The 16571-nt window shown below is 48.1% G+C and overlaps 1 protein-coding gene across 3 annotated transcripts in view; it reads right to left on the bottom strand.

The window, feature by feature from the left end:
• LOC100871278 (uncharacterized) overlaps window positions 1-16571 on the bottom strand; it is a 208305-nt gene that overhangs the window by 121988 nt on the left and 69746 nt on the right. For all 3 annotated transcript variants that reach the window (XM_086907432.1, XM_086907434.1, XM_086907433.1), the window contains one exon: window positions 9639-9804. In XM_086907432.1, coding sequence (XP_086763558.1) covers window positions 9639-9804 — 166 coding nt within the window. The remainder of the gene's footprint in view (window positions 1-9638; window positions 9805-16571) is intronic.

Genomic DNA, 16571 nt, shown 5'->3' with positions numbered 1-16571 from the left:
ATCGAAACCGTAATTATCCCCGCGGCTACCGCCCCTGGGGCCGTAAACTCTTTAGCCGCAATTACCGCAAAAAACTCGAAACTTACCGTCGCCGCTCCTTATTATTACGCGGCGCGCACGCATTCTTCACCCCGAGTGAAACGTAAACGCGTTTAAATAACAACGCAACGTTTGCGCGCGAAACGTGACAGGGGAGCATCATTATTACATAGCCCCGTCCCTGGGGCTAAATTACACTTTCGATCTTTCTCGAACCATTTTTTCAACAAACCGAACCACGCGTCCCGTCCTCGTCGCCTCGATTTTCCGCGGCTTCAACTTCGGATCGTCGTGGCACGGGAATAGAAAACGGAGCTGGATAACACGTTTATCGCGATAGGCAATTTACGAAGAGGAGGAATCCAACACCTCGACGATCGTTCGTACGAGGCTATATACCCGGCGTCGATCATCGTCCTGGAGGCGGCCTTCCTCGTTCCTCGACACGCGAATGAGACGGACCGATCGACGCATGCAACGCGGCATCATTACACGCCGCGTTTAACGGGTGGAACGTCGCGTTACGTCGGTCACGCCGCGCCACGATTATGATCTCACGCTTGTCCGACCCGGCACAGGGATAATCGTCGGGAACTAACGGAAACCCGAACGATTGAATTAGAATACCGCCGTTTCATCGTTCGCGCCGGTTAGAGATTCGTTTCCAGGAATAGGAGGGGAGGAGAATAATCCTTTCCGCGTCACAACAACCGGGGAGAGAAAGATCAGTTTTCGAGGGGATGTAATCGCGATCTCGAGAGGCGAGAGAGAGCACAATTTCGAGTCGTGAAAAATCGATCGATCTTCTTCTGGGCCGTGACCCACCACCACGACTACCGATCGAACGTAATTCCTTCACGGAAATTCCTCTACTCCCTTCGGGAGTGTAGAGAAGAGAGAGAGAGAGAGAGAGAGAGAGAGAGAGAGAGAGATAACTGAAAGTAAGGCGGCGATACAAATTGACAAGGATCCGGCGGGGCTCTAACCTTGAGCCGGGAGCATTATTTATCGAATTAAGCGGCGGCAACGGAGCGAGCCGGGTAGGTAGACGGCCGGGACGTGGAGCGTCCAGACGAGAAAACGGTCCGAGGCCGAGGCTGGAAGGTGGATGCTGGTGCTAGTGGGGGCGTGCGATAGTTCAAGTCGTGAGCGGGCAGCCCCGCCCGACACGACCGCGGAGCATCTCCGTTCTGACCCCCGCTGACTTAGTCGGGGGGCTCGGGAGGGAGGGAGATCCTCCACCAACCCCCCACGCCACCCCACATCCGCGGTCCCACGCGGACGACTCTCCTCTCTCTCTCCTCTTCCATCCCGAGATTCTCCGTCCTCGCCTCTCTCTCTCTCTCTCTCTCTCTCTCTCTTTTCACTCGCCTCTTCCTCCTCCGCCCGAGGAGGCCACCCCACCCTCGGGCCTAGCGCAACGCCAAGGGCATCCAACGGGCCCTGCTCGCCGGGTCCAGGGCGAGGGAGGGGGATTCATCGCCGCTACTTTCTACCACCTATTCCTTTTCTCTCCCTCTCTGTCTAGCCTCGCCTCGGGAAGGGAAACGCTGGCTCGAGAGAGGAAGGTCGAGGAGGAAGGAGTGATAAGTGTGGGAAGGGCAGGTTGCATAAGATCTAATATTATGCAAGCGCACAACAGGCCTGGATGCGTTGGATCCCTTCGGATCTCCCTCCACCTCTTCTACGCCCTGTTACACGCACAACGCGTTCACGGCCGTGTGTATATATATATATTTTCTCTTTCCCTTCCCCTCTCTTTCTCTCCCTGTGTGTCTGCCATTCGTGTGTACACCTTTACCCTACCTGCATAGAAATCGCACGAGCGTTGAACCCAGGAAGTGGCCATGAAATAGTCATTCCTGAAAGGTTAACTCTCCTACCGCATCTCGCGGGGGCCCCGAGGTCGGGGCCCTCAAAGTCCGGAGACGGATGAAAGATCCGATGGATCCGGATCGGGTCTCCCCGATCCACTTACTTCCTCCACCCATCGATTGCCTCGCGACGCCAGGGAAAAACATCCGTCGCAAGGCCAAGCGTAATTAAGCTCTGTGGATTCGCCTACAGGCGGACCTCCTCTCTATGGAAAAATTTCTCTCCTTCTCCCCCCCTTTCTTCGTTTCGTCTATCAATTTTCGCCGAGCGAAAATGGAGCCGGCCCGTTCCCACGCGGACCGGGACTACTGCTATATTTTACCGAGGTCGAAGATCGAAGCGAAACGTCGAACGTGTCAAAATTTGATCGGAACGTATATAGAAGTGGATAGAGGAGAGGATGGAGGAGAGGAGTGGATAGAGGCGTACGTAGAGTTTGACCGGTCGCCACTCTCTCTTGCTCTCCCCTCTCGCGACGTCGACGAGGAGCAGTACCTACGGGAGGAGTAGTGCCACGAGGGTCACAGGGCTAAGGCACTTCTCACGCCCCCGCCATGTCGGAGTGGAACACCCCCACTTGGACGCGACGTACCGTCTTAAAGCGGCCGATTAGTGTACGTGCTTAATTACCGGCAACGTGCGCGCTGGTATCGATCATCCACTCGAACCGGCTGATGGATTCGAGGGGAAAAAAGGAGCGTCCGCTTCCTGGATCGCTAAATAAGAAGAACGTTCCTACTGGGTTCCTCGAAGAGATGCGAGGCATCTCGATGAGCGATGTTCGACACGTGAAGACGTCACTGTACCATTATTGTATCGAAAAACTGAACCGAGAAAAAAGGGGGAGGCGACGAACGGTTGTTCCGGGTTTGATGGCTGTCGTCGCGTCAAATCTTTCGATTCGGATCGAGCTGCCTTTCTAGACCCGGAGGCACGTCAAGGATTTCCTCGTCCTCGTCCCTGTTACATCCTCGACCGCCCGTTAACCTCGCTTCGTTCGAACTGGCCAATTTAACCCAACTTCCGACCGCTCGATTATTACCGTTTCCAAGTGTGCCCCGCTACCGTTTCCTCTCAACGCTGTTTCGTCGAGGCTGAACGGAAGGTGAACGGTTCGTCGTCGAAAGGCGTTCGATTCGTTTCTCGGCGCGAGTTCGAGAACCGTAAATCCTCGTCCGATTGGATTGTGTTTCTTCTCTTTTTTCTTTTCGATGAACGTCGATAAATCTTAGGCCTTTTCACGCTCGGCAATTGCCGGCTGTATAATTGCTTTTTTTCTCGAGCCGAGAAAGTCGTTTTTAAAAAGACGTGGAAAATTATGAAAATTATGCTCCACGCTTTCCCTTTCGGATTTTCATTTCATCCAAGTGGAGAGTTTCGCGAATATTATAAATCAACGACCGACGTCGAGTGTCCGTCACGCGGGAAAATACGGGAGAATTCGAGTGTGTGTGTGTGTGTGTGTATTACTCTTCTCGACCGGCCTATAGGATAATAACTCAGCGAGGAATAAAAAGGTGAAGGGAAGGAACAAGTACGAACGAAAGAGAAATGGACTTCGCGAAGTAGAGAGTCGTGAAAGAGGCGACGCGTTTCCATCGGTTCCATGGCTTACACAAGCCGGCTTGGTGGTTTAGGCTCTCGAAAAGAGTTGGGGAAGGAAGGGAGGAGGAGAAGGAGAAGGAGAAGGAGAAGGAGGAGGAGGAGGAGGAGGAGGTCGGACACGAAGGAGGAACGGTACCGACCGTTTACACCGTGACGAGGACGAAAACGTGGCGCAACGGAACGTTGGCGTTATGTAAAAGCGTAAAACGACTTAAAGATTCGCCTCACGCTTTGCCCTCGACAAGAAGCTTCTCTTTTTTTCCACGAAAATCCATCTTCCCCGGCTCGCTCTTGCAATCCTCTCTCTATTCTCCACGCCTTTCTGCCTCTTTCCCTCCCTCCTCCTTTCTTCCCCTTCGATTCCATCTATCCATCCGGAGAAAATAGTTTCGATCATCGAGAATCGTATCCCGACGATTTGATAAATCGCGAGGGAGGGAAGGGAGGGTATATTCGCAGGCTCGTACACCATATAAAATCGCCTCATAAAATATTTATCGCGCGCCGTTATTGAATAGGAAGGAGCATAAATGTAATTAATTGTCCCGGTATCTCGCGCTCGATCGCAGGAAAAAAAGTGCAGGCTTCGTCGTTCGTACGAGCGAAGGTGAGTCAAGGCGAACTTGATGTTATCGGCGAAAAAGTAAAGAGAGAGAAAAAAAAAAAAAAAAAAAAAAGACAACAGGTGTCTCGTTCGGTAACGGCCATTACACGCTCAATAATTTTCGATAACCGATATTATAAATAACGAGCGACAGGCGAAGAAAAAAACGAAACAGAAAGAGAGAGAGAGAGAGAGAGAGAGAGAGAGAAACATTCGTCTCCATATCTAAACCACGTAACGAGTTCGTAAATCACGCTCGTTCGTTTCGTTCGATCTTCCAAAGGGAAGATCTAGAACTCGTCAGAGGCGGGACTCTTATTAATCGAAGAAAGAAAAAATTCCAACGATCCGGCATTACGTAGCTAATTAACAGGGAATCGGAGAGGAGTTGATCGAAGAAGGCACGACTCGAACTCGACGATGCGAAGAGGGGAGGAGGAAGGCTTTATCCGACTTTATCTGCTGACAGCGTCGAAGGGTCCCCCGATCGATTCTGTACACGGCACAATCGCTTACGGATCCGATTCTAACTATCGGCTAAAGATGGAAAAAGAAGGGAGGAAGAAGAAAGAGAGAGAGAGAGAGAGAGAGAGAGAGAGAGAGAGAGAGAGAGAGAGAGTACGCGTCTCTCTACCCCCACGAAGAATCTAAGATCGTATCGCGAAATGGTCGGAGCGCGATATGACCACCGCCTATTGCTACTCGTCTTACCTGAGACCTCTCTCTCTCTCTCTCTCTCTTTCTCCCGTTCTCCTTCTTTTTCTCTCCTCCTCGTTCGATGATCGCCTCGCCATTCAGCACTTATCTCGATCGACGGAACATGGCCACGGTGTGCTGCTCCGTGCCTCTGATAAGGGCCCATAAACGTTGCCTTAATTGCGCGGCCTAATAAAATCGACTTGAGCCACACACTGTCGAAACTTGCCCGCTCCCCTTCATCGTATCCCCCCCCTCTCGAAACGCAGACAGGGATAATAATATCGATCGATAAGGAGCGATTAGGAGTTTGGGAGAGGAAAATTTTGAAATTTATTATCTTCGCGCTTGTACAACGATCGAATCGTTACGACGATGACGATCGAGCGAACGCTTAAAAGGCGAACGCGCGCCGTTCGAACGAAACCGATTACCCAACAACGGTGGTCTACAAATCCGACCAGCAGCAACACGCTTTTTATCATCGAATCGGTTATACCACCCGGTCACCGATTATCAGTTTCACCATTCGCCAAGGATTTATCTCGATGCTCGAAACATGCCACCGGCGGGCGCAACCCGTTCCGAGATAAGGAAGAGCTATGATAACAAGCCGCTATTTGCCGGCTTGCAACACACCGTGTTGTCACGCCGCTACTGTGCACCCTGCACGTGCTCTCTCTCCCTCTCTCTCTCTCTCTCTTTGTTCAACTTCCGATCAAACGTTGTCGCGATTCCAGCTTATCAGCTTTTAAACCGCTCTGTGGGCGAACACGTGGGACGAGGCCGGCCACGATTCCGTTCGTCGATCGAATAGACAGGCGAATATTACAAGCTGGAGTTTAACAGGTGTCGTACAGGAGTAGAGCAAAGGGATCTCGAATTTTCGAGGGAAAAATGTCACGATATCGTTCGTTATAATTTCGCCCGAAATTTCTTTCGACGAGCGAAGGCTTTCGCCAGCCTGTTTTCTCTCTTTATAAACATATAAGAAGATCCCGGTGAAACCGTTAATACAGTTACGCATTATCTAGATTGCTACCCGTCGGCTTCCGCCGGCCGAGAAACAGCATGAGTAATTAATCAAAGACAATCAAACTCTGGGAGCGTGGACTCGAACCGACTCCCAACAAAACGGTACGCTATCCGTCATCCGTTTCTAAAACCGGGAGGGGAAAAAATGGAGGAGAGGATTCGCCGGGGATGAGAAGGAACGAGCAACGAGAAGCTCGCCTCGCTTTCTCCCGGATGGATGGTGGATGGACGTATCTTTTGTCGCTTTCGTCGAGGAAATCCACGTGTATCGAATAGAAAATGAAAAGTCGACGCGTCTCTACTCCGGAAAATTTTCTTTAATTACAGACGGACAACAGACGGTGTCCGTCTGTTTGTCTGTCTATCTCGTGCGCGGCTACGCCTAGCAATTACGCTAATAATAATATTAATTGCCACGGAATAGCGAAACTGCTCCACCACCTTTGTACGTGGAGCTAATTCAACGCGTGACTCCGCGATGCCGAGAATTAAATGCAAGCGGCGTCCGTAAGCGGGGAAGAAACAGATTTCGTGAGATAAAATCGAATATGAGTAATTAAGTAATAAGATGTTACATATTTAAATAAGAAACCTTTTGTCTCGCGTTTCACATCGAGATTTTGTTTTACGGTATTATTTTTTGTATAATTAATTTGCTTGGTTTTTTCTTTCTTTTTTTTTCTCTTTTTTCTTTTTTTTTTTTTTTTTTTATTCATTAATTTCGCCACGAGTAACGGATACGGAGGAGGATCTCACGGCATTGTCTGATTCCTTCGAGACAAATTTTCATCTTAATTGTTTAATTTGACGAACTTGATCGATACTCGTTCCAACCTTTTTTTCCTTTTTTTCTTTCTTTCTGAGTTTTAATTCCGCCAAGAAGGAGAATATTTGTGTATAGCGAAATTTAATTTAATTCCAAGTTAAACGTCGAAACGCGCGAATTATTAACGCAAGCTGTAATAATCATATCTCGATAAACCGCGATTGCGTAACGCGAATTATTACAGCGAATAATTAACATTCACTTCACTAAGCCGGTTGAAGGAAATTCTAACACGAGTTTCTAACGCGAGACTTTCCGATTATTAATAGAAGTGATACATAATTCAATTAAATATCTTACAAATTATATATTTTCTGTATTACCTAACACGGCGGTTACAACAACCGCCATTCACTCTTAAGCAGCTATTAAAGAAATACTTTTTAGCTTCGCTTTCAAACGAACGCTTCTTCTCATCGTTAATTACAAATTACACGTATCTTCTACGAATTGCATATTCCTTCCCTTCATCACAATACACAACCATCGATGTCGATGTTTGTTCGAATTAAAATTTAAGATAAGACAAATTCTAGATCCTCCATCCTCGATCGAATGCGAACGACCTTGGACAAATTTCTAATTTCACTCGATGCTGTATCCATACACGATCGTTCTCGCCGATACTCGTATTCACCCCTTGTCGTGACGCGTGTGACAAACAATCCTCCTCTGCAATCGTTTTTCGAGAGAGGAGGAGAGGAAGAAAAGGGGAAGACAACCGGCGCGTCCACCACTCTGGGCGGGACAAACTCTTGATAGAAAGTCGGTGACGGCGGAGTAACGACACCGAAACACACTCGGTGGAAAAGAAACCTTAATTGCCCGTTTTTTCGCGATTTAGGCGAAATGCAGGCAGCCAAGGTTTCTATAGATATATTAGATCCAAGGTTTCGTAGCGAGCGTAGCAAATTTGGAGGTCTCGATTGTCGCAAGCGTGATTTATCACGGTGCATAATGGCCGAAGGACTTTAATTGCTATTTTGAGACGATGATGGAGTCGGGTTAGGCTAGCTCGAAACGCGCTGGTGGCGTAACGCGAATTCGTTCCGGTGTTGCGAGATTCGCGATGAAACCGTACCTCTTCGTTACTCAAATATTTTTCTGATACCAACCATCTCCCTCGAAAATCGTTTGTCCGCGTAAAAAATCGTTTATTTATTTTGCCGCGTGGACATCCCTAACGCAGAAATCGAGCCGCGGTTGAACGAGCGGCACAACAGGTCGGCCGCGCGTATATGGTATATCCACGCACGATCGGAATTTTCCGATAGCCACCAACCTGCGATTTATGGACGCGCGAGGAAACGGACGCGAGCCGTTACACGCGAGGCCTCCAACTCCTCCACCGTTCCAACCTCGATACTCCCTGACGTAGCCTGCGTTATTCTACCGAACGAACCTTCTCTTTTTCAATTTTCCATCTGTCAAACCGAACAGATTCGCGTGATTCTTTTCGTCGCGCCGTTGGTGTTCGATAATCCAAAAAAAAAAAAAAAAAAAAAAAGATCGAGCGGAGGGTTAAACACCGACCTCACTTCCAACACTGACCCTCCCTTCCCATCGTATATCGGAGGAGAATCACACCTCGTCCGAGCTTGGTTTACCTTCGACATCGACGAACATGTGTATATATATATATATATAGGTTTATACGAGAGTGGCGCTCGGACAAATTGGCAATCGGCGGACAGCGAACGGAAAAGTATATTCTCCGAGAGACTGGTGACTATAGGACAAGGATGGCCCGGGGCAAGGACTACGGGTTGCGACCCCAATCGCATTCGGACTCGGCTTTGCGCAGGTGTGCGTGGCCATTAATCCAGAAATGGAAGTGAATGCGGGTCCAAATGCTAGCCAGAAGCGGGCTCGAGCTCTACGTCGTTGCACGCTTGTCTCTTCTTCCCCTCCTCTCTCTCTCTCTCTCTCTTTCTCTTTCCTGTTTTTTGCGTAGCCGGTGATACAGGTAATAAAAAAGAGGCGTGCCCCCCGCCCGAATGTTTAAACGCGGCCCACGTTCGCGCGCGCGCGAGAAACCACAACTACTACTATTACTGCTAGGCAACGACTTTTTTTTATCGAGGACTACTACGAAACTGCTGGTTCTCTCTCAAAGGCCATTAAGATCTCTTAGGATCGTTTCAGGAACCAGACGTTTCTTTTTTTCTTTTTTTTCTGTTTTTTTTTTCTTCTTCTTCTTCTTTTTCTTCGCATCGTTTCATCGTTCGAAACGCCCGGTAATTCAACGAAATAAACGTAAAAGTTGGATCGGTTGACTGATTTAATCCGGTAAAAAAAAACCGTGCCGAGTTTCTGATTTCTCAATTTTTAACGGAGAGAGAGAGAGAGAAAGGGAAGAAGGAGAATTAATTCTTCGTTCTCTCGCGCGAATAAAATTTTCATCGCGTTGCGGAATATTATTCGGAAACGAACGAGTTGGAAGACCGGTATCGGTTGAAATATACGGTTTGGAGTTATCGGTTGTACAACAGGCTGGGCGGTGAAACGGAAATCGGTTTTCCATAGAATGGTCGTACGAGGGAAAAATCGGACATAATTAACCCATAAAGCAGTAGGAATCGGCGGAGATCTCCGCGGTTTTGTCCATAAGCGAGGGACCACTTTCGAAGCCACCACACTGTCGTGTACGAAGATTACACGTGCACCTGCACGCCGTCGGTTAGAGACAGCCGATAGCCGATAGAGGCGCTTTCCTTCGCCTTCGCAACTCGATGTGCGGATGCGTTGCGACGCGCGGTGGAATTTCAAACGACAACTACCATGGCGACTCCCATTGCGCGACTCCAAACGATCCCAAACGATCTCGAATTTAGAGCTCGAGCATTCGACGATTCATCGGGATAAGTTTATACGGCGAGGAGGAAATTTTTTCCAACGATTCATCAGTTTAACGCTTAACGACGAAATTTGATTTCGTTTGAAATTTGATTCACTCACCGGTAGATGCGGAGAGCGGCGGTGGCGTAGGCGTCGTGGAAGGTGAAGGGATTCTTCTAGCCGTGGCGGTAATTATAGCCGCTGGACTGTACCTGGGCACCTGCAACACCACGGGAGTTTTCACGGACAGGTCCACTGGTTCCAGCTGCACCGGCGGTCCCGCCGCCTGAAACAGAAACGAACGGTACTCGTTAACGCGCGTCCCCGTCATTAAACCATCAATTTTGCCAACAACGAGCTTCCCCTTTGGCGCCACGCAACCCAACATCCAGCGCTAATTTGCCCGGATAATACGGAATTACTCGAATTACAGTGCTCTCTCTCTCTCTCTCTCTCGTATCGTTTTACATATTTTCCTCCGTTCCTATTAATTTTTGTTCCTTGTATCAAGCGTTATACAAGGATTCGAATAAAAATAACGAAAGAGTTCTCTCTCTCTCTCTCTCGAGTCGAGACGAAGTGGAAGCTCGAATGATCGAGAGCGACCGATCTCGAGAACTCCCTCCGGAGCGAGGGAGTGAGCTCTCCGATAAATCGATAGCCAAAGGTACTAGCTTCGTACCTAGCTTATCTGGCTGAGAGCTCGATGCTGGTAGCAGGCCCAAGTGCTTTCGCGCAATTAGCATAACTAGCATTGCTATTGACGTGGACTAATCACGACCAGTTCCCACGAGATCCGAATGACCCGAGAGCTGCCCACCGTCTCTCTCTCTCTCTCTGTCCCCCTCTTTCGTCCAACTTCCTCGATTGTGATCGATCGAAAGCGACGAAAATCAAACTTTGTTCTTGTATAAATGAGATTGTAATCAAAAATGGTGGTAAGTGCGCGAATCATCCATCATGGATGGACGGATGGATGGATGGATGGATGGATTCGAAAATATAATTTCACCAGAGAATCGAACGGGAATCGATTTGTCTTCGTTACGTTTTTTTTTCTTTTCTTTTCTTTTTTTTTTTTTTTTTTTTTGCGTTCCAACGATAATTACGAGATCATCGTTGGTGTTCGCCTGTCGCGCTTAATTACTCGTTCATTTCCATCCGTATTTCCCCAAGATTTATGGCCGTGCCACACGCGACGATCGACGATCAACGAACCAACGTACGAAGAAGCCGCGCGCACATATTTTTCCTCGCGAATCTTGTCGTTTATCAACCGTTTCGTGTTCGAAGATTGGATTCGCGAAGGCGTTTCGATCGCCAGAAGGAAGAGAGAAAAAGAGAGGCACGATTGTTTCCAGCTAACTCGTCCGTTGGCGAGAGCGATATATCGACGAATGAAAACGGCCGCCTTTTCCTCACAGCAACGATCGAGGCAACGTCGTGCGACACGATACACGGCTAATAACGTAACCCGCTTGACTTGGACGAAGCAACGCTGTGTGACAACGCTTGTACAAATCCATGAAGGAAGAGAAACCGAAATGGAAAGGTGAATATCTATTTCGAAGACGATCGAGACGATGATATTTCATATCTCTCTCGTAAAAGAAACTAAAAACAGACTCGATAGAAACTGTTTGAAGTAATCAAACTCGACGACCGAAATAAGAGGTTGAATCGTTGAAAAATTAATATTACCGAGACGTGAAATACGTCTTATATCGTATTTCGAGGATTTTAAATCGAGTCCAATCGTCGACAAAGGTGTCCTTCCATCCTACGGAAGACGTCAGAGACGTAAGCGTCGATTCGCCTGATGACGATAATTCCATCCTCGCGATCGTGTCTGGAATCGAAGGAGGAGTAACTTGCGAAATCGATCCGAAAAAGAAAAGAGAAGGAAAGAAAAAGAACACGACCATCGCGGCGTCCCCGTTTTCAGGAAACTCGTCGTACGCGCGCATTTGTTATTCATGACCAGAGGGGAGGGTCTAGCTCGTAGTTTCGGCCACGACAATGAAATTGTAATGGCATCCGCGCATTGAAATGTCCCTTCGCAATACCGGCCGCTCTAATTAAAGGACTCGATGTCGAGTCTACACTTTTCAATAGGGGGGGACAGAGAACTTGGAACACCACGATTCCGATTTCCAATTATCGTTATTTTCCATAACCGTTGCGAGAGAGAGAGAGAGAATCACAAGATGAAGAAAAACATCGAGAACAACTCATTTTGATCTCGATTCGTCTCGCTGCGAAACTATTACGTTTCCTTTAGAAAGAAAATCGAAACGATACCGGACCCACAATGCTCCGCCGTGTGTACGACGGTATGAAATCAAACGACGTACTAAATCCGCGATGACTAATGAAAGACCGGGTAAACTGTTCTTAATGATGCCGGTATGCTCGAGATACATAAACATACGTAAAGTGCGTATATACATATATATACATATATATATACATATATATCAGTGTATATACGCATATTATACATACACATATGTTCCCACAGTAGCGAGACGAGGTAATGAGAATATAACGTTCATCAATCATTCGTTGGGCAATCCGCGAGCGAACGACTCCCGGCGGAATTAATTTAATTACTACAAATGTTTCGCGATAAAAATGGCCGGCGATCAATACATTGTCAGGCCCGCGAGTTACGCCGGCCTCTCAGCGCCGGGTCCCCGCGAAAATAATTTATGCAAAGTAGAGGTAGGGCAAGCCGAGGCAGTTGTAGTATCGTAACGCGCGTTATCGTGAGACGGGTTATTAGTTCGGTTAAAACGTAATTAAGAAAATTTAATATGGATAATGACCACTAATAAATATAATAATACGTTGGCAACCGGTGATCGATAACTTTTAACGAGCCGTCGTCTTAGGAAATTGATACAGGGCTCTTTCATTTGTCAGTGTTTGCGCGGAGGGAGGAACGAATCCCTCTTCTCTCTCTCTCTCTCTCTGAACCGGCAACTAGTCGCCAATTAGCCCGATAATTAAATATTGCGCAACACACGTAATGGAAAGGAACACACGTAGAGACGCGTAAATAAAGTTAAGAAGAAATCCGTTTTACCCACGATTTTCCTCTGAAAAATGTCACCCGCGATCCTTGACATTTGAATTTCCCGCGCGTCGATTCGCAACTTTTTTTATCGACTATCGGTAGATTAGAATCTTGGCGCGGGAATATTGCCATATCGTGTATATATATATATACAGAAGACGGAGGAGTTTCGGGGTCGAGCACGAGGAATAAATTAGTCGTCGGATCCTGCCCTTCCTAACGGAGAGGATCACAGGTGAGCCGTGCTCCCAGCAACAGGCCGGCTTATGCCTGTCTTTGGAATTATCGGCAAGATCTACCGTGGCCGAAGTAACTACGAGTTATTACGAAGATAGGCCCATTATATATTATACACGGTTTCTTTTTATTACGACCGCCTCTCCGTGAACCGCCACGGCCGAGCGACTCGCGCGCGCGAGATTAGGTTAACAGCCAGATGTAGACATTACCGGAGATAGGGTGTTTATAGAGCAATTTTTGACACGGTGGATTAATCCGTCCGAGGCGACACGCCATCGATCCATCCGTCCTCCACTCCAGTTCGAGTACAAACTTGTCGCTCGGGGATACGATGATTCGGTGACAATTGAGCGTGGAAGAGAGGGGAGAGACTGAATCCTCGTTCAGCGACCGTTCTCAACCGATCGAATCCGCGTGTATACATGATACCACGCGCGTTTCGAGCAATTATCGATTGCTCGAGCCTGATTATGCAAAACGCGGGGCAACTCGGCAAAGGTGATCCCCAGCCAGGTACGTGTCTGAACGGCTCCAACCGTCTTCGTTAACGTTGCGCGCGGATAAATCGGTTCGCTGCCCGCTCTAAGTAGTCGTTCGGGACTAATCGAGGCTGGCCAAATTAACCGGCACGGTGCATAGACCTTCGAGGAGAGAGAGAAAGAGGGTACGCCTTCTTCACGATGCATCGGCATTCTTCCACAGAAAAGTAATCCATGCCTCGCACGATTTATACGATTATTCCATCCGACCTTGGAAATTCGCGAATTATTTCGAACGATCGAGGGAATCGAGTCGTGAAACCTTTCTCCCCTCCCCTCCCCTCCTTCCTCTTCCCCAGAAAGATCCGTTTTTCGAAAGATCCTTCCCCTCTCGATTAATATATGTTAAATTATGGACAATTTCGTTTCTTATATACCATACATCAAGATAGGGGATAAGAAATTGGTTTATTAATAATTTATGATCTTGTCGAGCTTGTCATCTCGTCGCAAATATCGTCGCAAAGAAGCCATGCCGGACGTCTTATTTAATAATTGTATACACGCTTCGTCGTAATTATACCAAAAGGACGAGAAAAGAAGAAAAGAAAAAGGCACGCATGTTCCCCTCCTTCGTTGCCTTTCGAAATTCCGCTCTCGAACTCTCGAAACGAAACCACTGTTGCCCGCATTTCGACGAGGAGAGGAGAGAGCAAATTAGAGGCACGGTTCCGGGAACCGAACTCGTACATCTTCGAAGGGGGTATCGTTACACGCGACGTTATACGACAGAGAGAGAGAGAGAGAGAGAGAGAGAGAGTGAGTCTTTTTACCAAACTGTCAATCGTGATCGAACACGGAACCACTCGGACGGCTCAATTCGAGCGGCTGGGAATCTTTATGACACCGGTGTCGTCCCTCTCCTTATTTGGGCCATCGACCGATGCCTCGTTAACCGGCCAACCAACAGATGGCATCTTAAAAGAGGGGAGAAGGAGGCGTTAATTCGCGTGGACCAGTTTCCCTTCTATTTCCACCCGATCCTTTCCCCCCTCCCCCCGCTTCTTCCGTTTCCCCTTCCGCTTTGTCATTTTCGACTCGACGATTTCAACTCTTCTCCTTCCAGCGCTTTTTCCAAACGAATCGAATTTCGTTCAGCCGAAAAATCGAAACCCGCCAACTTTCATCCTCGCGCGACCGATGCTGTTGCGCAAGAAATCGTAACGTGTCTTTTTTTTTTCTTCCCTGCCCCCCCTCCCCCCCTTCGTCTTAGGAGAGATGGACCGCGGCCGCTTTCTACCTTTCACCGCGGCCGCCGATTCCTAATAAATAATTTATTCGAGATAGTGGCGCGATCGTTCACCCTCCACTAATCCCGGATTCGTGAAAAATAACGTCTCCTCGAACGTCTCCTCTCTTCTTCTTCTTCTTCTTCGAAAATCCTGGCCACGTTTCGCGATGCGAGACACGCCTCGTGACATCATCGCCGCTTCATCCCCCCACGACTCTCGCCACGAGAGCGGCAGAAACAGGGACGAGAAATTGTTCCTTTACGTTGTAAAGGAAAACCATCATCATCGATGGTGAACGCGTATTCTTTCTAGAGAGATTGTTTTCCATCTTTCTTCCGCATCTTCTCTCGCGGGGACGGTTCAAGTTCGAATATAATGCATTGCGCGCTTCGAGATGATGAAAGCCACGACGATGGGGGATGAGAAGATGGACCGAGAAGATTTTTGAACGTGTCTTGAACGAGGATCGACGAGATTTTGAAAAAATTATTCCTACGTCGAATATATATATACTTACGCTCCGTTACTCCATCACCTCTCCTTCCCCCTCCTCGTTAATTACCGTGATCGAGCTCTCTCTCGAGGAGCTGCTCGTCATCGTCGTCCAAGATTTGCTTGGTTCGACTCGGATCGACTTTCGAGGCGGGAGAGCATCTTTCTCGGACATCTCTCCCAGGATGCATCCCGCCGCCTGTACACGAACAGGCGGTTTCGCCATCCCGGTTTTGCCATTCGTCTACCGGCTTAAAGATGTCATTGATTAAACGAGCAGGAAGCGGCCAACGGAATACCTGCGCGCGCGTTTCTCACCCACACTCGAGCCTCGTGTGGGCAACGCATTATGGCGCGGCCAACCCGTATGAATACCCCTGAAAGAGAGAAAAAGAGGGAGGGAGAGAGGGAGAGAGAGAGAGAGAGTTGGGCGTGTACCCTTTTATGCGATACACCTCGTGCCACGCCACAGATTCATCCGTGGAAGGAAGAATACCGTCGTGGCTCGGCCTCGAAATCAGTCACGCTCGAGCCGCTCGTTCAGTGACGGCCGCTTTATCCCCCGTGAAATCCGCCTTTTAATTCGATCCCGTTCCTTCCTTCCTTCCTTCCTTCCTTCGTGTCCCTCCTCGATTGGAGGAGGATTTAAAAAAAAAAAAAAAAAAAGAAAAGAAAAATTTGATTTGGATTTATCACGATCACGCTCTACCGGTTGATGATACCAGTTTTTGGAAAATAATTCGAATAATGTATTTATTCGAATCGACGAAGCGCTGGAGCGCAATCTCGCTCGACCGTGGTATTAAGGTAAGTGGATGAACCGACTCGTAGTGTCTCGTAGAAGAGTGGAAGCCTTTAAGAAAATAAGTCACGCACGAAGGCACTTCATAAGCATAATGCACCTGTAGGAGAGAAGAAAGGAGAGAGAGAGAGAGAGAGAGAGAGATGCATAGCCATCGATACGCTCGAACGATCCGCTACCAGCGTTTATGAAACTCTTCTTCCCTGCGGTGGCACCAATTCAATCGGAGTTTAATCTTCCCCATCCGTTCGTAACGCACCAACTTCATCATATATACCCCGACTAATTATCTATTTATTAACAATGGAGTTGAATCGATATTAATCGATATTAATCTCCTGGTATCGAGCCGATCATCGAAGTTACGACTACCGCAAATCGGATCCGTTCGAATTAAATCTTCCAATCTAAAAACTTTCGAGCCGAATCGTACATCGGTGAAGGTGTGTGATACCACACGGTGCGTGTAACGATATCAAAAAGCCGTGTTCCCTCGGCCAGCGAGCGTATTTAAAGCGTATCTCTCTCTCTCTCTCTCTCTCTCTCTCATGAACGTTGCATCGCGTGAATAAACGAGCGAATATTCATTCTCGAGGCGCGATCGTGGAATACGTGGTGCGCATTCGTGAAAGAAATTACGCCGATCCATTTGATCCAGGGGGGAGGGAC

The sequence above is a fragment of the Apis florea genome, unplaced genomic scaffold (genome assembly GCF_048593485.1).
Source record: "Apis florea isolate Af1SG1 unplaced genomic scaffold, ASM4859348v1 contig_2897_pilon, whole genome shotgun sequence".
Classification (NCBI taxonomy): domain Eukaryota; kingdom Metazoa; phylum Arthropoda; class Insecta; order Hymenoptera; family Apidae; genus Apis; species Apis florea.
Note: the sequence above shows the minus strand (reverse complement) of the source record. Positions and strands in the feature narration are given on the sequence as shown.